The sequence below is a fragment of the Gallinula chloropus genome (genome assembly GCF_964237585.1).
Source record: "Gallinula chloropus genome assembly, chromosome: 1".
Taxonomy (NCBI): domain Eukaryota; kingdom Metazoa; phylum Chordata; class Aves; order Gruiformes; family Rallidae; genus Gallinula; species Gallinula chloropus.
In genome coordinates, this window is record NC_140085.1 from 4,881,369 (window position 1) to 4,904,177 (window position 22,809).

General features: G+C 44.2%; 1 protein-coding gene across 1 annotated transcript in view; it reads right to left on the reverse strand.

The window, feature by feature from the left end:
* Nucleotides 1-2,708: 2,708 nt before the first annotated feature.
* ITIH5 (inter-alpha-trypsin inhibitor heavy chain 5) overlaps nt 2,709-22,809 on the reverse strand; it is a gene marked incomplete at both ends in the record, with an annotated part of 47,515 nt that continues 27,414 nt past the window's right edge. The window contains 7 exons of the mRNA XM_084264071.1: nt 2,709-3,007; nt 3,586-3,963; nt 6,347-6,463; nt 7,517-7,567; nt 7,940-8,493; nt 11,108-11,417; nt 13,875-14,046. Coding sequence (XP_084120197.1) covers nt 2,709-3,007; nt 3,586-3,963; nt 6,347-6,463; nt 7,517-7,567; nt 7,940-8,493; nt 11,108-11,417; nt 13,875-14,046 — 1,881 coding nt within the window. The remainder of the gene's footprint in view (nt 3,008-3,585; nt 3,964-6,346; nt 6,464-7,516; nt 7,568-7,939; nt 8,494-11,107; nt 11,418-13,874; nt 14,047-22,809) is intronic.

Genomic DNA, 22,809 nt, shown 5'->3' on the forward strand with positions numbered 1-22,809 from the left:
CAAAGGAGTTGACCCTTAGGGTTTGTTCACACAACACGCTGCTTCCTTCCTTCTACATGTAGAGGCTGAAGAACATCACTGACCTTTAATTTGCTTCTGAAATTACTTTGTTTCCCAACCTGTTGTTATCTTGTGAGTGGTTCTTTCAGCCATCTGGTAACATGAGCTTGTCCAGCAGCATAAAACATATATAACTCTTAGTTTCAAAGCTTGTATTATCTTCTCCAAATGAAAGCTTCACTGCAGTGTTCACTGTAAAATATTTATTGTGAAATGTATAACTGGAGCCTTAACAAGAACTTGAGTATATTGCTCCAGGTGCTTCACATGGCTGGGAAGTTGGACTTGATCATTGTTCTTTTCAGAAATGTCTTTCCTTGGCTGAAAGAGGAGGAAGAAGAGGAGGAATGATGCACCTGAAGCATTAGCAATATGTCTGTGTGTGTGTGTGTGTGTGTATATACACATATTTATATACAGGAGAGATGAAAGGAGAGCTGAAGCCAACTACTCCCCTTAGCAATACACTTGAACAGCAAAATGTGGGAATGAAGATTTCAAAGAAACCTCTTTTCAGTTAGGACAGTATGAAGACACCTGCTGAACCCTGCACTGTCTAGAAGTACACTGCCACTATCTGTTCAGCCTGTGCTAGTGAAATGGGTGATTATTTGGTAATGGGCTGTATAATCCTTCCAGCACCTACTTGGGTGAAGAAGTCAACTTCAGAAACAGTTTCTCATCTTATTCCTGGCCCATAGGCATTAGCATCTCTTGGTTATTGCATATTCAGGGCTGTGCTGAAGGTCTTGCCTTCAGTTCTCCTTTGCAGGAGAGCGATTCCTCAAGACATCTTGGCCCACAGGAATACTTTTGCTTTTGTGTTTTGTTACAAAGCAGGAGCATCAGCATGAATTTTGCTGACTGAGCTCTCTGTAAGGATCTTCTCCAGTGCAATCAAATCTAGCTCTTTGCTTTCAGCTGCTTCCCTCTTCCCCTCAGCACATGAATGTCAATAAGCATCCGTGCTCACTACCTGCTCTGCTGCTACAGTGCTAGCACTACCAAGATAGCAGTGCTAGATAATCAAGGAACTGGAAAAACACCACCCCCCCCCACACACAAACCCAGCAGCTGAAAAACACCACCCCCCACACACACAAACCCAGCAGCTCCTACAGCAACAATACAATTTAATTTGTAAATATGAAAAAGAATCTGTCAAGATTGAACCTATTTCTGTAGGTCTCTGGCAACTCCTTATTTTTCTCCCAACACATGGATATCATTTAACTGTTGGAGATGCTTCCATCCCCACCCTCCTTCCTTGCAGTCCTGGAAAGGCAGAGTATACATGAGCTCAGTTTGGCTTTGCCATGTAAACGTCTTTGTGGTCGTTGAAGTCCTCTTTGGCCAAGTTCTCTACTAAGCAATCTCCCCTGTGGCTGATCTATAGCATTATTCAGTGATGCCTCACTTTAAAATAGACCACAGCCTTGCAGTTTGGGTTTGGAGGTTTCTTTGCAGAGCAGCACCACCTGCAGTGGGGGTGGCTGGCAGACCCTTCTGTAACCTCCTGCTGCCAAATTCCTGCAGTGTAAGGAAGGAGATGGAGCCAGGGGAAATTGGGATGAAACATTTTTGACAATTTGGAGTAAATAAAGACTTCCTCCCTGATTAGAAAAGCAGCTAGAAATGTCTAGTCTGCTTTGTAGGGTTGCACATGCTGGATCATCATCCTTTAGAGAACTTAAATCTCTGCTAAACAGAAGTGATGCTCTGCTCAAGGAGGTGGCAAGTCTGTTGGAAGCTCACAATGGAACTTTGTTTCTCTCTGAGGGAGTCAAGACTCAAGAAATCACTAAACCTGCAACGTTATTTAAATGAGATGTTTCATGGAATGAGAGTCACAGAATCACAGAATGTTAGGAGTTGGAAGGGACCTCTGGGCCGCTCCTGTTGCTGCTGAAGACCAGAGGTGTTTTTTAAGCCTGTGCACCGGGACAGCATTACAGCACATAAAGGTTTTCATCACTGTTTTAAGTGTCTGTAGTGGTTCTGGGAACATCATGCTTAGTGGCAAATCCAGACCCCATTAAATAACCAAGAACACAATATCCTCTTGTGGCCTGTTGATTTAACATTTTGATTTCATTGTTACCTCTTTGATGCTAATGGGTCACTGCAGATGACTGTCTACCCACTTCTCCTCTCTTCTTTCCCCAGGGACCATGGTTAGACCAAGTGCTCCAAATCACTCCTTTGCAGAGCCTATCAGTAGAGGTTGTGTCTCCAGATGATAGGCACTGAGCTGTATGATCTGTGTCTCTCACCAGGTGACTCACCAGCCCTAGGGTGTTGCACAGATCCCTGCATGTGCTTATTTTAAGGCCAGCAGCTCTCTGCACTGTTAGATACAAGTGCTGGCCCATTTATCCCTCCCTTCCCACTGGGAGAGCACCAATCATTCCTTTAACCATATCCTCATCCCTCCCCCCCCCCGCCCCACCCCAACCTCCTTGTCTTCAGGAATTTGATGAACAATGTTCAACTAGCATGAAAGAAAGACAGCTGATTTCCAAGGGCAAAAAGCCTTGGTTTCTTTGGCACCAAAAAGTAAGGAAATATTCATAGGTTGCCTAGCTTTAGAGGCTTCAGAAAGGAACCGCTGTCACACATGCTGCTGCAATGCATTACTATGATTGGTCTTAAAGACTGTTAATTGTCCCAAAGCTGGTCCCAGTGTCGAAAGGATGAGAAGCCAAATAGTCTTTGTAGGTCCCATCGATGAGCTTGTCTGCATTATTTTTGGCAAACCAGCAGTCAACTTCTTGCTGGCCATTGTAGATCCTCCTCTGCTTCCACACGACAGGAACGAGACGCCCCTTCACCTTCAGGGTGTTTGTAGGGTTTGGCTTTAGTGCTTCAGTTTGGTTCTGACCAACCTGCTGATGACTTGTGTTTAGAGATTCCTGAAGAAGTTTAACTTCATGGTTCAAGAACTGACCTGCAAGGCAAATTAGTATTTTTACAAGTTGTCATCTTGGGGTTTTTTTAATAGGCTGTGTTTTCAGGATTCTTAGCATATGGGACTGTAATTGTCCTCTCTGCAACAGCAGGATAAATCTAGGTCCTGCGATTCTTTTCTAAATCTCACAAACATAAAGATAGAGATTAGAATAACCCTATTTATCTTTTTTTTTGCTCATCAAGTTGTATTTCCTGAGCTAAAGAGCTTTTAGAGCTCCGTGGGCCATGGCTACCAGAGGAAAATAACCCATACAATGCCCATCAGCAAGCAGAAAGATGATAGAGACATGAAGCTTCAAGTTCTGTTCCCTTTACCTTCTTGGGGACAAACTCTTTTAGGCTAAACCTAAGTGTGTATTTAGAAGTTTGTGCAGGCAAGTGGCCTGAATCCAAAACCCTGTTTCTCATCTTATTCCTGGCCCATAAGCATTAGCACCTCAGAGATCATCTCCTGCTTAACCTGGGGGTTACTATGGCTTCAGTCTCCAAGTTCTGCGTGTGTTTGGATCATTTTTGACTGGTCTAAAGCATTGAACCTGAGAACCTGTTACCTACCCAGAAGCCCATGAGAATCAGAAGAGAGGCCTTTACTGTTGGAGATGTAGAAACCCAGGTGATTCCTCTGATATGGGGCTGGCCTCTTGTAATGGTGGATGAGGATTACAAAGCTGATGGTGTTCCGTATCGTCACAGTGACATTGGAATTGGCAGAGACAGACACCTCGAGGCTGCTGCTTCGCACAACGGCACTCCGATCACAGGATAGAAGAAGTCTTTCCCCATCATCCAGGATAATCCTTTTGGGTGTGATCTCCAGGTAAGATCTCTCTGGTTTATTGCTGAGGATAGTGATGGTGCTGAAGTAAGTCCGATGCTTCTTGTGGCCGTTGCGTGGTGCAGGAGCTCCAATTAGTTTCCCATTCACAGTTACACCTTGCAGAAAAATAATCAATAAATGAAAGCTGGAACCAAGAATAGGTCTATTGTCTCTGATATAAATAAGCCTTGCAACTGAGGACATGCACTTCACCACCTCATGCTCAATTATTTCACCTACCAGTATTCAAAGCAGCATGTCGAGTCTGTTATAAAGTGATTAACATGCAGAGGACTTAAATTTACCCAAGACCAAAAATACTGGCCTTCCCTGGAGACAGGTGTCCCCAGCCCCTTTAGTTCTAACACTGTGTACACAGTGAGACAGGATAGGATCAGCTGCTCCTCAGCAAAGCCACTTCCAAAGGTCTATCAAACTTAAACCTGCCTATCATCAAGACAATGATATACAGGGATTTTGAGCCATATAACATAAATATTTATCTTCCTGACTGCTAGAGCCTGACTAACAATGGAATGGTTTCCTGAGACCACCTGTCTATTGACACTTAACTCAAATCTGGGCAAAGATACCAAATCTTGGAGGAGTTAGAAAAGCTGCTGGCAGGCCTTCCTCATATCACCCACTGGAATAGGGACTGAACTTTTAGGAAGAGTGTCTGGGTGTATCTGAATGCTGCTGTCTCAGAGGTTCTCAGGGTAGTAGTCAGCTGCGGTTCAATGTCCCTCTCTGCTTGAGTCCTAAGAAGCCACAGAGTAAGTGTTACTATCTTGTCCAACTCAGGACCTGTAGAGGGACTTGTCTGACTGCAACAGTCTGCTAAACCTCCTCAGGTGCTAGTGTAAGAAATTCAGGTTCTCTTTGTGTTGCTGCAGAAGAGGACCCTGAACCCTGCACTCCTACTGTGTTATTTTCAGCTTCACCAGTGCTTGCTCTTCCAGCTTTCCTCAGTTTTGCCCCAAAAGAACCACTTTGGAGTAGTCTAAGGTGCAGATCCTACTAAGTCAAGTAAAGCATAGATGCCCACGGTAAGATTCCAAAGCATTTTAATGATTTCTGTGACTTCCTGTCCTGTCCCACTTCCCACAGGTCCCTGAACAGCTACTAGATAGTAACAGCAAAAAGAGGAGGTTTGTGGCTAAACCAAGCTAGAGGCAAGTCATCAACACTGAGATGAAACATCTCCATATCCCATCACTGCTGAGGGAATCTCTCATTTCTACTTTCATAAACTCAGCTTCCTAGTGCTGTGGAGTCTGTTTACCTTAAGCTCATTCTGCATTTGAGCCACAGGATCACTGAAGCACAGTCTGTGAAAGAAGTTCAAAGGAAACATTGCCAGGAGCTGGATCACTAAGGGAGGCATGAACACAGAAAGATGGAGGCTAGACCACTCACTGCCATGCAGAACAGAATCCCTATCATCACTTTATTGTGAGGTTGTTTATATCTTCTTTGTAAAGCAAGTCTGTGCATTGTCTCTGGTTTTGACACCCCTTCCTCCCACTATTTTCCTTCTCAGGACATAATCTGCTTATGAGCTGGCCTGCTTAGAATTCCAGGTCGGATCAGAGCACAACTTGGGCCCCTGGGGATCAGACAGGTTTGGGCCCTTGAATCGTGGGGGTTCTCTCAAGTCTGTCACAAGGCAGTAACCAGTTTGTCAGTCTCTTCACTGAAACACCTCAGTGCTTGGTCAGTCTGTTGGATACCTCACTTTGCACTGAAGCAAAAAGCACTCTAAATAAAGAGTGAAGTTCCAACAGTAGAACAATTTTGGTGAGTCCAAATCTTTTGCATGTTGTGACTTTTTAACTAGAAAGCTGACAAAGCTGCACCATCCAAGAAATGAACTGCCTCTCTTCCAGAACACTGAATCCCTGAGCAATCTTTTGGCATGGAGGTGGCTGCATGGCTCAGGAAAACACTACATGCAGTATTCCAAATGCCTGTGGCTGTTCATTCAGCCATGGCTGCTGTAGAACAGGCCAAGGGCAACCCCCAGACCATACTGAGTCTAATCATCAGGATCCGAGCTCTCCAATCAAGCTGGAATGAAGGGGTGCAGTGTGGTCCTCACACACTCCAGGGAATCTCTTGGCTGCTTCCATGTAATTGCTTCTCCCTTGATTCCAGTCAATGAAGACCTGATCTAGGAATAGTTTGGAGATACATAAAAGCTGTTTCTCTCTATGGTGAGGTCTAACCTATTAACAAATATTTCCATAGATTAATTGTGTATGTAACAGTGGCCAGGCCTTCTCCTTGCTTAGGCTTCCTGTGAATTTACCCAGATTAGAGACAGAAAACTGGTGTGTATCAATTTTCCATTGGTTGGCCAGAAAAGCAACTTTTTCTAATTTCCAGCCACTTTCTTGCCTATGAAGCACCTTAGTACTTAGTCTTATTGCTAGAGACCTGCCCTTGCACTTCACTTTTCCTCCACAAGCAACTGCTTTGCTTGGCTGCTCAGCTCACCAGATTCCTTATGATCAGAGACCAGTCGAAGAATGTCCCCTGGTTCTCCATCAATATTGAAGCAGACAGATAACTTGCTGGAGGGAAAATCAATAACAAAGTGAGGGTCTCCATCCGCTGGGAAGACATGGAAAAAAGACACAAGTATGAGAGTCTTACACAAGCTCAAGAATGTAACAAAACTGCTTTTCAAAGTGCATTTGTTCCTGTTTTTTTCTAAGACCTCCCAGTTTGTTGTTTTTAGAGGGTCGGATGGAGTTTGTCAGGAAATGACAAGTTTTGCTTTGTTTTTCACAAAGATTAGTTTGTTTTGTTTTGTTTTTCTCACAGAAGAGGTTGGGTTTTCAACAAAAACTCAAATCCCAAAACAGTCCAGGTGTAAATCAGGATATTTGTCTCCTGGAATATCATTTCAGTGATTTATGGGAGTTGTCATGCAGGTGCTTTATACTCCTGCTGACTCTGTTGGCAAGCTACATCCCCACAACACCAAAAAATTGTACCTTCTAACCAAGGACTTCTGCACGGGCACACCTCACACTGAACCTCCCTCACCCTCAGTATCAAATTGGAGCAGTCAACAGCAGATACTAAACACTATATTAATTTTTTAACATTCTTTGACCCATCATTAATGGTAAGACAAGCCCAAACCATAGTTTTTAAGGTAAATTTTACCTTATCCAATGAAATTCAAGTCTAAATTCTTGAGCTGAGCTTATTCTTTGGTGTTTAATTTATGAAGAGGATGTTGAGGTATAGAATCAACAGGAAAATAGTAAAAGACTATATAATTTTCTTTTTTTATTTTCCTTCAACAACATTTTTTTATGTTTCAGTATATAAAATGTTTTTTTACTAGTTCCTTTACTAGGTTTTTTACTATCTTTCTTTACAGTAATAATGTGCTTCCTGTTCTCTCCTAATCTACAGAAGTCTCAAACATGAAGATCAAGCATTGCAGACCATCTCCCTTGCTACATTTCCTCACACTCCTCAATACTGAGCCTCTTTGTGTCCTATTTATCTTTTCATTCTCCTCCCTACCCTGGTACTTCTAGTAGTACTCTACTAGATCTAGTAAATAAGATTTTGGCTGATCCATCAGAGATTTCCATAAAACAACCACTATTATTTTGAATTATTAAAGGCATGAAAATAGGCACTGACCTGAAGTTTTGGAGATTTTAATTCTTTGTTTATCTTGCTGTCTTCTTATACCTAGAAGTGTGGAGGGAATGCTGTTACAATTACTGAGCAGCAAAAAGAGCCATTGTATAATAACATTGCCAAAATATTGTTGAGAGAGATTATGGGACATACTCCTGCAACTACTTTAAGTTTCAATTAGAATACCAATTTTTCTTCAATAGCTTCTAAAGATCAGTTATTGCGTCAGGAGGGTTAGTCAGGTGCCTAAAAGTCTTGGCCACTGTCACTCAGCCCACAATTAGCGAAATCAATATGAAAATCTCAGCTGTTTACTACCCCTTGGTTCATTGGCTAGATCATCCCTGTTGCCAAAGCCAGCCATGAGATATTACCTATACAAAAAAGATTTCTTACCAGCACATGGTTACTTTTTTCTCATACCTGGTGGCACCTTGTGTCCCTGCAAGCTCTGCAACTTGGCACCAATGCCATCGGTAGAAGGGCTGATAAACTCTTCTTGAGGTGGCTCTGAGTGGAGCCCAGCCTCTCTCATCTTCAGAACGGTGAAGGGAGTAACAAAATTGTAAGCCAGGGCCATTGACTTGGCTTTCTCCATCAAATAGTCTTTTTCCTGATTGTCATCACTCTTCAAACGGGACTTAAGCAATTCTTTGATAGTGAGATAGCTCCATGCTCTCTCAATGTAATTGTTACTGCCTTTGCCATCTTCCAGGCCAGGGACACCTCTGATATCATTCCTGCTTGGAAGGTCAATAGCTACATCTGTTTTGAGGAGGATGTACTTCTTAGAGTTGCTAGCAGTCACCTCCACGTGGAGGTTATCTGAGGTGTGATTGATGAGCTTTCCAGCTATTATAATTTCAGAGCCATTGAAGTAGTTAGGGAAGAAGTTCTGTGTGACTTGCTCCACATTGTCGTCAGGGTAATCAACACGGATGTCAGAGAGAAGGGGTGTTCCTATTTCATCATAGAACCTGAAACAAAGACACATTTCTCACCATTAGTGCTGTTCATCCAAGTGTAGGCACACATTCTTACACTTGTGCATGGCCAAGGATACAGTCAGACTATCTAATATGATTCCTAAGACAACCAGGAGCAGTTAGAACTCCAAGGCCACAAATTTAACCACTGCATCCACTGTAGCTGAGCCTGGGGAGATGGGGGAATCTCTACCCTAAGAGATTTTCAAAGCTTGAGTGGACAAGGCTCTGAGAAACCTCACCTAAATTTGGAGTTAGTTCTTCCAGCAGAAGGCTGGATTACATGACCTCCAAAAATCCCTTTCAACCACAATTATTCTCTGCTTCATTTTAGTTTTCAGTGTGTCCTAGGCATCTAAAACAGAGTCTCTTATGTATGTTCAGAAGCATCCCAGCATGGTCTGGCAGTCACCTATCTTTCACTCTGATTCAAAAATGCTACAAAGGAGATAGTTGTGACCACAAATGTGTCCATCAAATGCAAATTCTTGGCTTCTCAGGCTCACAGAAAGCACCCTAGCTATTTCAAAATGTACTTTGAAGAGATGCTGCTAGCCAGTTTTCTAGTGGTATCATGCATGGTAGTCCAGAGCCAGAAACTGTAAGGCTCCCCAAAGCTGGAGAGTATCTGAACCAAAGCTTCTTTATCCCTGGAAGAGCCCTAGATAATAGAGTTTGTGATGGTCAGTGTGGGACAGGCAAGACTGTGGTGTTCTGAGGGTCAACAGGGAGAAAACATCAAGAATGGAGACATCCTAACTACTAAATACAGGAGGATTGGCAGAAGAGAAGTCATTGCTGCCTTATTGCTGAATTTCCTTTGGAACAAGCAATGACTTCAGTGGAACCAGAGACTTTAACTCTACAATGCTTTATTAATGTGACCTGCTTCTCAGAATGCTTTGCACTGGACAGAGCAGAAAGCCTTTACAAGGAGTCAAGGCCTAAGTTTACAGCACTGTTTCTTCCCTGCAGCGATGTGCTTTTGATGCATCTTCCCAAGATGCTCCAGGAATGCCATATTTCCCATTTAAATGCCAGACTCCTCATCTCTTGGCAAGTCATTTGAGTCTAATTTGGTAAATAAACAAAAACCTGGCCTCAGCCCTTTTTTAGTTCAGGCTGCATTTATTTTTCACATCTGCCTAAACAGATTGTCTGGAAGCTAGAATCATGCTTTCTGTTTTATTCTCTCTCCAAGGAAATCCAAAGCCTGAATTGGTTGGCTTTATTTTAAAGTCTTTCTGAGCACTCAGTGTCTTTGATGCAGAAACCTCGATGCATTTTAAAACGTGAATGAATTAAACCTGAGAACTTTCTGTGAAATAACTGCTGGAGTACAACAAACAGTGGAGTGAGGGATACAGCCTGTACAATGCTAGGAAGTATCTCTGTAAAAATACATCCCACTGACCACAAAAATCAGAAATTACATTTAGCACCCATGTAAATTTTCCCTCCAAAAGTGATTTGAAATGGCCTCCAGCAAGGGATTGTGCCTTTCCATGTAGATTTGGCACCAGATGCCAAAAGGGTTTGCTGAGCTTGATAAACAGTGAGCTGTTTATCAGATAGAGGTGTTTGAACAAGTACTTGCAGTGCTGGGATCCTGCAGCCCAATCAATCAGCACACCCTTCATTTGGGAGGGAATGCCGCTTGCTATCCAAAATGCATATTCTGAGAAGCAAATGACATGGGTGGCGTGGCAGATGGCTCTGCAAAATCTGGTTTGAAACAAAGACACCACAGAAAGAAAAGCTCTAGTGGAAGATGAATTGTCTTGTGGTGCCAAATGATTAGACACTGGCTAGGGGAGGGATGTCAGCTCAATAACTGTCCCTTTTTTGTTTCTGAGGTCCAAAACACTAACATTTTGAGAGTGAAAGTCAAATATTTTTACCTGGAAGTACTGGTGCACTGCCTGATATTTTAGACAGGTCTGTGGTTTATATATTTGTTGCTGTTCCTCACTAGGGAGTGCAGGTCCCTGACCACAGAAGAGGAACATAATCTATGGTCCTACTTAATGATGTGGATTACAGGAAATCTTCTAGGAATTCGGGTTCACAAAGAATGAGGGAATGAAGCAACTACATGATCATTCCAGGATGTGTAGTTCAAAAATACATCCTTGTGTATTTTTCAAAGTTGAATATTTTGGAGTTTGGGCACAAGGTTACTTTTTTCAAAAAAAAAAAAAATTATTTTATGCCCCAAATCTGGATCTTCATTCCCAAGACACTCCATGCTGTTGTCAATTTGAAACAAGCAGTGCATCCTTTCCTCCCTCTGCCCACCTGCAAAGAGCTGGCACTCATGCCTCCCACCTTTCCAGGTTTACATGCCAAAGAATTGATCTGAATTAGGGAAGAAAATTGCTTTTTCTGAAGGGATGGGAAGCTCCAGTACAGGTCAGGGAGTCTGCTAGAAAGGAGGCAATTTCTGAGTAGGCATCCTCAGTATCTGAGCATAATCTGCCCTTCTCAACAAGATTTGAGCTTCAGAGAAACATCTCTTGCAATGTCTCCTTAGAGGATTTTCCTTCCCAAAACCCTTGCCCAGAGGACACAACGCAGATATAAGCACAGAAAAATCAGAGCAAACCCTTTGAGGTGGCTGGCTGCATCCTCATCCTCCTGGAAATGTCTCGTCATGCCACAGTTCTCCAGTGCCATCCTCTCCAGCAACTTGTGATCCACATCATTGCCAATGCCAATGGTGAAGAGGCAGAATTTATCACGGATGGCATCCTTGGTGTTGCTGAGGATTTTGGATGACTGTGTTTCCCCAACAGTGGGTCTCCCATCCGTGAGGAAGATGATCAGAGAGACGCTCCTGGCATCAATGTCGTTCTGAGCAATATAATCATTTAGCAGCTTTGCACCAGTCTGGAGAGCACCATTAATATTAGTCCCTGGGAAGGTACCAAAATTATTAGCTCATTTCTTCTTGTAGGATTGGTACAAAAAATTTCCCTAAGCTCCCTTTAGTATGGCAATATCCCTATTCATCAAGATGTTCCTTTTCTCTACATAAAGTTGCACTAGTCCTTTAACTCAGTGCAGCTCTGTTGCTCAGCGCCCGTTTGAGATAGATGTTTATAGTCTTATGAATTGAATTATGAATTGCAGTTTATTATGTGAAATTGCTATACCCTTGAATGTCTCAATGTACAATAGTCAGCTGTGGTAAGCAGTCACAGCACATACAAAGTCCTGCTGGTACATACAAAAAGTTAAACTTAATTAGGGACTCTCCCAGATGGTATCTGAGCTGGGAAAACAAGTTCTGCTCATTTTGTCTGAAGGGCACAAGATTTGAAGAGAGGGAAAAAAAAACCTTCAAATGGGAAAACAAGTGGTTGGGTTTGTTCTTCAAACCCCAGAGGCTAATAAAGTTTAAAGGGGAGAGAAATAGCTTTGTTAGCCAAGGAGTGTGTTTTCACAAACAACTGGCTACTGAAGAATGAAACTGCCTGAAGTAGGGAGAGAGGAATAAAACAGAAAATAAATGAGGGAATAGATGTACTTTAGAAGAACAGCCATGAAAAAGGGTCATGCTTAATGTTCAGAAAAACACCCAACAAAACCTGGAAAGCAGGAAAATGAGTATAGGTATCTCCTTGCTCCATTTTTGTGCAAGTCAAAAGAGATTGACTGTGGAACCTTTGCAAGATCAGTGAATCAGGGTTAAAACAGCTCTCAGAAAAAATGCAGGTGAAATGTGTTAAGAGCTATACCCAACAGACTCTTTCCAGGGGCCTAGAAGGGGAGTTCTAGGGAGGATGCACTAGTAGGTCTGAGCATGCATCATATGCACCTAGAAACTTAGCACACACAGCTCCAGTGACAGCAGCAAGAAAAGGAGCAGGAAAGGGGCTAAGACTTTTTACAAAATGGTTTTGCACCAAACTCTGCACCTACCTATCCTAATATACTCTCAGTCTCCATCCAGATCCAAAATTTCAGAGACAATTTTTTCCCCAGAAACAAATGAAAACTACATGGCAGATGGCATCACTTCAAACGCAGCCACATCAGAGCTACTGAGCACTGAAAACTGCCTTCCACCACACACACAGATATTTAGCAGTGATATTTTGTTCCTATTTCTTTGGTGTGTGGCTATGACACAGTAAGAGCTGTGTGTGCATGATCTGTGAGTCTCAGTGCATTCACATTCACTGGAAGATACTCAAGTGACAGCAACTTTTATAGGGAAAATCAGATTTAGCCAAAACTAAAGTACCACTTGGCTGCAGCAGAGAATCGCTGCATCTTCCTGATGAACCTGAGTTAATAATTTCCTTCTACTTTTGTTCTCTGACAAACTCAGCTGGTTCTTGCACAGCTATTTTGTCACTTCAAGGGTAGAAAGTTTTATGCCCTTGAGTTTAGGCCCACTATTGGTAATTGTTTAACTGGGCAGGTCCCTGGACCACTTCCTAAACTCTTCCTTTCACAATACAAACAGTACAGCACACCATCCTGTTTGCTGTGTTTTTCCATCAGAGAGCTTCCTTTGCTAGGAGTGGTCACTACTCAGGGGCAGCCATGGGAAGGCCTTGCCTGACCTTCAACCATCTGTGACTGCTTGCATACGTCATTTTGCAGCTCTCTGCTTACCTGGGGGGTACTCAGCTAGGATGGGCACAGCTGCTGAAGTATGTTTGATTTCAAACCTCACTGTTTTGTTTTATACTAGTGCCCATAGCCCCACAGGAGACCACTGAAGGAAATTCAGTACCATGCCTGCACTCTGCCACTGTTCTGGGGACTCCTTCTCTCACCTTCAATCTTGCCAATGAGGCACAAGTGAGAAAAGGACAAGAAATTCTTAAATGCCATTCTGGCTGCTCCTTGGTAGAGGCAAGAAGACAAGAGTATTAGGTGAGGAACCAGGTCTTGCAGACGGCAATTCTACAGCCCACACTGGGTAGTCCATCCATGGAGTTTCCAGCCCAGACAAAACCATGTCCCTGCTTTTACACAGACTTTCAGAAACTGCACAAGTACTGACCCTGTGGTGTCCTTCACCAAGACATGGTATTTTTCCTGTGTCCTCAAGAAAAAACTTTGGGAACTTTCCCACTCTGAGAATCTCACCAAATAAATGGGAGAATGGTCCCAAGTTGGCTTTAACAGGTATATCAGGTCACATGCTGGATCTGGGGACACCTCTCCATCATGAACATTTAATAAAGGGCACCTATCCCTCTGTCACATACCCTGAGTGATGGTAGGGAAAAGCTCTCCTTGTCCCACAACCCAATGTTTATTGCTGCATGCTACAGGACTACATTCACTACTCTCCATTCTGGCATAGTTAATTGGATAGCAAAATCAATCCCATGCATCTATCTGGATCATACCTCCAGTAGGCGACATGTTATGAATGTACTTTTTGGCATCTCTTATATTATTTGGAGTGACTGGCACCAGCTGGTCCTGCTGCCAGACCTTTATTCGGTTGGAAAAGCCAATGATATTGAAGTGGTCTTCAGGCCTTAGGTCCTGGAGAATTGTGAAGAGAGCTTCTTTGGTCTAGAAATAGAAAAGAAAAGAGACTAGTAGACACAACTGTCACTGCTTTAGTGGGCAAGAATTTAATTATTAAGACTGGTTTTCTTAATTTTTAGAAAGGGAAAAGAGGAAGACCTGAGGAACTATAGGCCAGCTAGTCTCACCTCTGTGCCTGGTAGGATCATGAAGCAAATCCTCCTGGAAACTATGCTCAGGCACATGGAAGATAATGATGTGCTTAGTAACAGCCAACATGACTTCACTAAGGGCAAATCGTGCCTGACAAGTTTGGTATCCTACAGTGGGGTTTCAGCATTGGTGGATAAGGGAAGAACAACTGATGCCATCTACTCGTACAAAGCATTTGACACTACTTCATGACATCCTTGTCTGTAGTAGTAGAGACAGAGGTTCAACAGATGGACCATTTGGTGGATAGGAATTGGCTGGATGGTCACACTCAAAGAATTGTGGCCAACAGCTCAATGTCCAAGTGAAGACTGAGTGGTGAGTGGCATTCCTCAGGGGTCAGTAGTGCAACCAACACTGCTCAACATCTTTGTCTCCAGTGTAGAAAATGGGATCGAGCACACACTCAGCAAATTTGCCTGAGTGAGAAAAGCTGGTATCAAGACAAGTTCATAGCAAGAGATGTTAAGGTTCCTGGGTGATGGGAAAGACAGACGACTGAGGATAAGCCAAGGGGAAAAGTGCATATGTGTCCAGAACTCCCCAGTGTGACCAATTTTGATTTAGCAGCCATGCAGCTGTTTGCATGGAGACAAACTTCATCTTAGCAATACCAGCTGAGAGAAAATACCCCACAGCAGCCTCTGTCCATGCAAACATACCCTATACTGGTATGCAAAACACGTGGGAGGAAGACAAGGCAATGTCTGTAAGCAGAGGAATCAGCAGCTTCTCAGCTCTGCCCCTTCTTGGCCACCATCAAGCTTTTCAAATTCCAGGGAAAGCTATGCAAGAAATAATACAGTGGATTCACCAGCATTTAAAGATTTCTCTCATGCCTATCAGGGAAATATGTGAAAGGCTTGTCCAGTAAAAATGCAGTGCAGGAAAGCACATCTTTCTAAGGCCTCATGTTGCTATGTACAGACAGTCTGGAAAGGAGCTCAAAGGACTGATTGAGCTGTGCCATCAATAACCCTCTGGTTTCTGCATTGAAGATGATGATGCAAGTTTTGCAATGAGGCAAACTGCAACTAACTGCAGTGGAATCTCTAATCCTCCCAGCTGGTGAATTGGCTTCCATTCCATCTGAAGTTAAAGGGAATTATTTCCCACAGCTTCAATCATTTTGGAGCCAGGTCTGGAGTTCCTTCCTACCTGTTTCTGTCCTCTCTATAAACCATTGTCCTCTGCAGAGATCACAGGTATCATATCTCCATTTGCTTACCTGGAACATTGCTATATGTCTCACCACCACCATGCATCTTGCAAATATTTCATAGATAAAACATGGAGCCTGGTGGAAGAGGCTCTTTCAAAGAGAAGGGAGGAACCCCATTAGGTTTACATAATGCTATGCACCAAATAAACCTTCAGGAACATTAATGTCTGCCCCAAACATGAGGGCTATCTCCCCAGTCTAACAGTTGACAGCGAACTTGCTGAGATTAAATAGCTCTTATTTGGAAAAGCAAGGGGGTTATGCTCTCTCATCTCCTTTTTTTACAATAACCTTTGTATTGTAAAAACATAACAGGTAATGTATGACATGAACATTCAGAGGGATATTCAAACACTCACAGTCCTTTTTTACAGAAGTGAAAACTGATGATGTCAAGGCCATAGATGAAAAGCTTTCCAAAGCTCAGAGTTTCCATCTCTAAATCCAGTAGGGCAAACCATCTTATGCATGTATAGAAGAGCAAAGCAACAATCACACAGTGGAGAGAAGGACTCTTGGATTTATTTCATTATAACAGCAGTGGCCTGTGAATTTTCCCCTCAAAATATGGGATCAAAGTAAGGAGAAAGTGAAAATAGAGGATTTTTATCCTGTATGAGTGTGCCTAGAACTTTGTGCAAACCTCTGCTGAAGGAAACTTTGGGCAGGGTGTTAAAACAAGAAACCATGAGAGCACAACATCACACCACATGCAACATCCCTCCTCCACTATGTCCCAGGGTAGGCAAGGGAGAGAAACAGAAGTGCCTAGAAACAGTGATTTGGAGAGAAACTCTGCAAGTCTTATTATCTGTATTGTAGCTCTGATTATAATTAACAGAACTTGACCTTCCCCAAATGCCCTCTTTTCAATTTTTTGCAATTCTTTCAAACTGCATTTTCTCAGAGGGATTTATTGGGCCCAGAAAGCTGTGTTCTTTCTGAGATCAAGGCAAGAGGAAAAATAATCTTGCTTTGGCCTTCTCACACCTCCAGTGTGCTGAGAAATTCCTTTTGACATCCTTGCCTATGAGGAAAAGGAAAAGGAGGAGGAAAAGGACAAAAAGGAAACCATCACAGAGCAGCAGTGCAGTATATGTGTGTACACAGCATCCAAGCCAGAATTGCAGAGGGGTCAGGAAGGAACTGACACAGACTTTCCTAGAAAACACAACACTTCCCCACACCCTCACACAGCAGTCAAACATGGGGTTGGGACCATATTTCTCCTCTTTCATTATATCTTTCCTTTCAGCTCTTATTTCTGTCACAGTTAAGTCATTTACACGGAGTTTAAGTCATTTTTTCCTAGGAAAAAGTCCTGTCATATTTGTCATATTTAAATGCAGATGCACAGGCAGCCTGGATTTTGGCACCTCTATCATGAGCTTGTCTCTGCAAATTAAAAAAACAAATAATAAAAAAAAATCCAAACCAAAAACCTTTGCAGTTCTGTAATGTATATATGCATACAAGCATATGTACAACTGTGTGTATGTGCACATGGTTTTGCTCCAAATCAAACAGAACGAAGGAGACCATATGTTTTATTCTCCTGTAGCTTTTACCTCATCCCCAGTAAAAATGAAGGGTGGGATTCAGATTTCCCAGCTCAGTCATCAGAAAGCTGGGCATTACATCTAATCCCTCTCCAGGCAGGGAAAGATACCTCCAGAGACTAATCTATCCCATCTGTTTTGGATAGGGTTTAGGATGGGCTGAGTCATTGTCTGGAAGTGCCTGTCTCCCAGCATTGCCTCCAAGAGGCTGAGTAGCTCAACTATAGAGAAGGTGCAACTCACCTCAAGACCAAATCCTGCCCAGTCCTGAGCACTTACTAGTGCCAAAAGGAGTTGAACTGGCTTTCCATTTCTGAATTGCCTGGCTTATCTATGTATTTCCTTCTTTCCTCCCAAGTCATAAGGACCTCCAGGTTGCAGTCCTGACAGGGTGACAACACACAATATGCTACCGATATCCCCCCACCCATAAATGGGCTGTAAGAGAGAGATGACTTCCCTCCAGAGAGCTGGATATGATTCAGGAGCTGGCAGGCAAAAGCAACTTTAAACAAGGAGAATATCTTGGTAAAAGTGCACATCTTGAAATCTTTAAGCACGCAGCTAGGACTGAGTGCTCTTCATACCCAGCCCTCTCCTCCAGCCTCCACCAGCCCCCAGGCAAGGATCTGCAAAACACTTCAGAGTGCAGAGAGTGCCTGGCAGCAGCTTGGCTTCAGTAGGGACACAGCAGCAGGTTTCTCGTTCTGGCCTTGTAAGGCCACAGCTGGAACTTCTCCTGGCTCTGAGGATCCAAGGGCTGAGGCTGCTGTAGGATTCCCAAGCTGCTCCACTGCTGATGGGGTCTTTGCACTTCCAGTCCTGCCTGGCCCCAGTGAGTCATTGCACTGAAACTGGTGCCAAAGGCATTCTTCTGCGAGACAGAAAATTAACCATTTCTTCCCTGGTAAGGGCCAGATGGTTCCTGCATAGCTGTGCATGCAGCACTGGTTCATTTGGGGATAAGCTAGGCACAGGTCTAACCCGCTCACACTGAGGAAATCCAGTTCAAGGGTCCACACTTCCCCCAGTGTGTTTTCCCAGGTAAGATGCATTTTTGTGGGGAAGGTGGAGCAAGGATTAAAGATGATGTCAGAAAGTAGCAACACAGAACAGCTGAAAAAAGAAATCCAATTTTGCCAGTCGGGAATTACTCGTAGATGTCAGAGACACGTTTTAAATGAGGATTTAAAAGAGGATAACTTGGTGGGGATAGATTCCTGTTTCCCCCAAATTAGGACAGATGAAATATGAGCTGAGAGGTGAAGACTGAATTGCCACTCCAATACATTTGACTTGAGAAGCTGTGCTGGTGAATGAGTTGTAAACACAGCTGGAACCTAGGACCAGAAACAGCCAACTCCAGGGCTACAAAATGCCACTCTCCAAATCCAGGGCAGAAGTGTTATGGTCTACAGCTGAAGAGAGGTGGGATGAACGTGGCTGCCAGGGAGTGATCACAGTTTTTACTGGTGCTTCAGAAGTGATGAGAAGCTGAAGATGGGCTCACGCTGGCCAAATGACAAATGTGCAGATAGTGTCTTCTGAAGTCTACAAGATCAGAGACAGGCCAGCTCCCAGCCATCACTCTGGTCTTCATTGTCACCTCCACACCAATACCTGGACATGCAACACAACTGCTGCTTTTCTGGTTCTTTCTTGCTCAGGGTCCTGCATCACAGCCATAATGATTCAGGGCTGCACAACCCCCAGGACCAGCAGGAACAGGACAACTCCCTCAGCTACACTCCAGTCCGGCTGTAACATCCCACCTTCGTACCTGGCCCTTGAGGATAGCTCTGAGAGCCCTCACTGCTTAAGCACTGGTGGAGCAAAGCATGGGAAGAGACACGTTCCCATGGGAGAGCCAAGAGCCTTCAACCCTCTCTTGGGTCAAAGAGCTGCTTCAGAGACATCTGGGATGATGTCAGACCATCTGGTCACCTTCTAGGAGGAATCTGAGTCCTGGTGACATTTCTGTCACAGTCCCTTGTTTGTTTGAGGAGCAGGGTGAAGGCGAAGCCTGGCTACCCTGAAAGCTGCGCAGTTCAAAGGGAGACAATGTGTGGTTGTTCAATGCCATGGCATTGCCAGACATTGGCCCTGCTCTGAAGCAAGGGGGGAATTCAAGCACCTCATTATAATGCATGTCCCAAGCCCACGTATTCACACTTTCCATAGCCTAGGAGCACTTGTAAGTTCTTTATCCTGGGCCCACATCCTCTGTGCTAGTTTCACACCAGCCCCATGAAAAAAAAAAAAAAGACAAAACAAACTAATAAAAATAAAGAAAAGCCCTTCAGTTCATGCTGAATCCAGTTCTGTATGGATAGTGGGTCTCTGCAGCACTGTAGTGTAATTCAACCCCTTGGAAGCAGCTTCCAGGCACAGAGGGAGCTCTCCCAACACCCACCCACCGGTCCCTCTGAGCTCACTTGGCAATGCTCGGTGCACCCTGCACACCCAAACACAGATGGCCTGTGTCTGCACAACGCCTGGGCAGTCAGACATCGACACCAGTGACACAGCCCCTTTCAAGCTTCATCCAGCACCAGAAAACAACAGGGGCTTGAGATCAGCCAGCCTGAAGAGCATGGGTAGCAGAGAAGAGACCGTTCACAGCCAAAGCCTGTGGAAAGCAGTACCCATCAGTGGAAAGCACTGCATGAGGGCAGTCTGCAGATTGAAGACATGGGGCCAGTCTGCATATTGAAGACATGGGACCATCTGCAAACATGCCACAACTAGATGATAAAGTTCCAGTAGCCTTTACTTTGCCCTTCCAGACCCCCAGTGAGAGCTCATACTGGACAAGAAAGGAGCTAAGGCACAGGATGTAAGCTCAAAAGCCGTTAGGAAGCCATAGCTCTGTCCAGTAACTTGTCTGAGAGTGCAACACTGCAGAGAGGGCCTCAGAAACCAGGTCTCCTGCAGCGTGAAAGAGAAAAGTACAAGTAAATATGTTGTTTGGCAAAACACAGCAAGGAAGCACAGGGGTGGAGAAAAACCAGAAGAGCTCCCCCCTTCCCTTCAATATCCTCTGTGCTTTGCTTCAAATCTTTCCCTTTCCAAACATGCACAGGCAGCTGACAAAAAGCCACAGAGATGGCTTTTCAAAGCTACAACAGCAATATCTGGCCAGTTCTGCCCATAGTCTGTCAGAGCAGTTAGTGCTGTCAGTTCAGGAACAGCTGGCATCAGTCACACCTGAAATGGTGCTTATCAAGGTCAGACAAGGTCTCGCCACTGACTTGGTTTGGGATCATCCAGTATCAAAGGGAAAGGCAGTGTGAGCACTGCTTCCATTTACAGGGAGGAGCTGAGGTACAGAGGGAACAAAAGTTTAGGCAGTGCCATGTCTGACTAAGTTTGAAGCCACATCTGGTGAGTTTTATTTCCCTCCATGGCCCCATTTCCTTTCTGCCCACATAACGCAGACAAGGTGCCAGTTGCCAGAAACGGGGACTTTTGTACCAAAAATGTTATTTAACATTTTAATTTTATCCTTTGATATTTTTTTCCTTCCCCATCCCCCTCTTGGAGAGGACAGTTTGCCCTTTTTTCCTTCATAGGGAGCATTGAGCAGTTCAGAGACCACAGCTCACCCTCTCCCTGTCAATGTATCTTTGTGCTTGCTTTCTGGCAGACACTGGTCACATAACTAAGGAAAACTCCTTCACAATTCTGGACAACAAGCATTTTGTTTTACACTGACCGTGGCCAGTGATGGGAGGGAGTTTTGTTGCACAGCTACAGACAATAAAGGTCTGTGTCCAGTCTATTGTCCAGTCCCTCTTCACTGAACATCACAGATCCCTTGCTAGTAACTTTAACATTGCTGACTCCCTATATGGCCTTAGAAAAAGTTGCTTTGTAAATTCCCCATCATTTAGAGCAACTGTTTCTATTGGCTCTTCTGAAAAAGACTGTCCACTTAACATTGAGTAAATCACTTCGCTCCACATTCATCTAGGATATTTAAGCACTGGATTTCTGCTCAGTGGAGGACAAAACTTTCTTCAAGGATGTGGACAAGTTGGGGTAACTTATTTCTCTAGCACCCAACAGCATGGTGAGGATAAATATATGAAAAACTGCAAGATGACATGATTTCTCAGAATCTAGGGTTTGATGTGCCCAGAAGACAGAGTAGATGCTCAGTCTTTGCAGTCTCACTGCACTGTTGAGGTTATAAATAAATGCCTGTAGAAAGCTTTAAGGAGGCAAGCTCTTACCAGCACCAAGCATCGTTACTTAAAGTCCTTATCAGCAGTGCAGTATGGATTACATTTGGAGCAGCAAACATTTCTGTACAATAAGTCAAAGGGAAAAGTTTAAAGGTTGCCCCACAGTGCCATACTGAAATATCTGCAATAACAGCCAGGCTGCCTGGGCAGACAGCCAGACTGACACAGCAGTGTATGAAGGCCACATTCTTGTCTTGTGCTTAGCTCATTTTAAGTGGGATCACATCCCATAACATGCCAGTCGGACACTCAACCCCACACCCTGTCACCATGACAATTTCCAAGGAACTAGCAGCAAAAAAGGTCAACACCAAGGGAAAAGTGCCCCATGCCCTCAATGCAGAGCTTGACATCTCTCCCTCTGCCCATCCTCAGAAGGTGGAGTTAGTCCCAGTGCACGAAAACTGTTGCAATAAGTCAAGACTTCATTCTCTGTCACACAGATCAGCTGCTGACACAGTGCTGACAAGCTGACATACCCAAGAGGCTGTCCACAGCACATCCCCCCCAGATTCAGCAACCATTGACTGCATTATGCAGCAGGAGTTGGGCTGAGGTACAGGATGTTATGGTGTTCATGTTGACTAGCCTCCGTTCTTCATCACGTAGCCTCTGTCTCACAGCGAGTGCATCAGCAGTCAGACACCTGCCATGCTTAAAGCTTTCTAACCCCTCTTAGAACACCCTAACTAAGCATGTAACCTGCTAGGAGAGATGCATTACACCTTCATGGAGAGATATTTACTCTCCATAGAGAAAAATATCTGTGCTGTTTCACCAAGGAGAGATTTTGCCATTTCTACTTAGGGAGGAAGTGTTGCTTCTTGTCATAGTTTTGTGTGGCTGGGTTCTGGTGGAGAAGGGGGGCATCAGGGGTGACTTCTGCAAGCAGCAGCCAGAAGGTCTCTGTAGGCCACACAGAGCAAACACCAGCTGGCTCAAGGCTGGAGTCGTTGCTGACCAAGGCTGAGCCCATCAGCAACAGTCACAGCGCCTCTGGGAATCACATTTAGGAGAAAAAAACCCCTCAAGCAGCCGCTTTTTACGCCTAGAGAAGGGAGTGAGAAGGTGTAAGAAACTGCAGGCACCAAGGCCAGGGAAGGTGGGGGGGGGGCTGGTGGAGGGGAGGAGGTGCCCCAGGTGCTGGAAAGAAAGATGCCCCTGCAGCCCATGGAGAAACCCATGGTGGAGTGGGTGTCCCCCCCACAGCCCATGGAAAACTCTGTAGCCACCTCCTCTCATAGCCCTGGCCCTTTTTCCTTGAAATGTGATACCTCTTACTTTAAATGCCACTTGGACATTTTCATGTCCAGTGAGTGAGGGAGCAAAGGACCAGCATTTTTGCTCAGGGTTACCATTAAGCAATATAAGAGCACTAAAATGTTCTCTTAAAAAAGCAAACTTGCCTGTTTTCTCACCTGAGAGTCTACCACAGGGCCCTCACAGTCCTCCACCACCTGCTCTCCTTCCCATTTTCCCTATTTCCAAATTTTCTCAGCATCTCCAGCTTCAGGATCTCCATTCCCTTCTGCACATCTCTGCTTCCAAACCCTTCCTGCCCACTTCC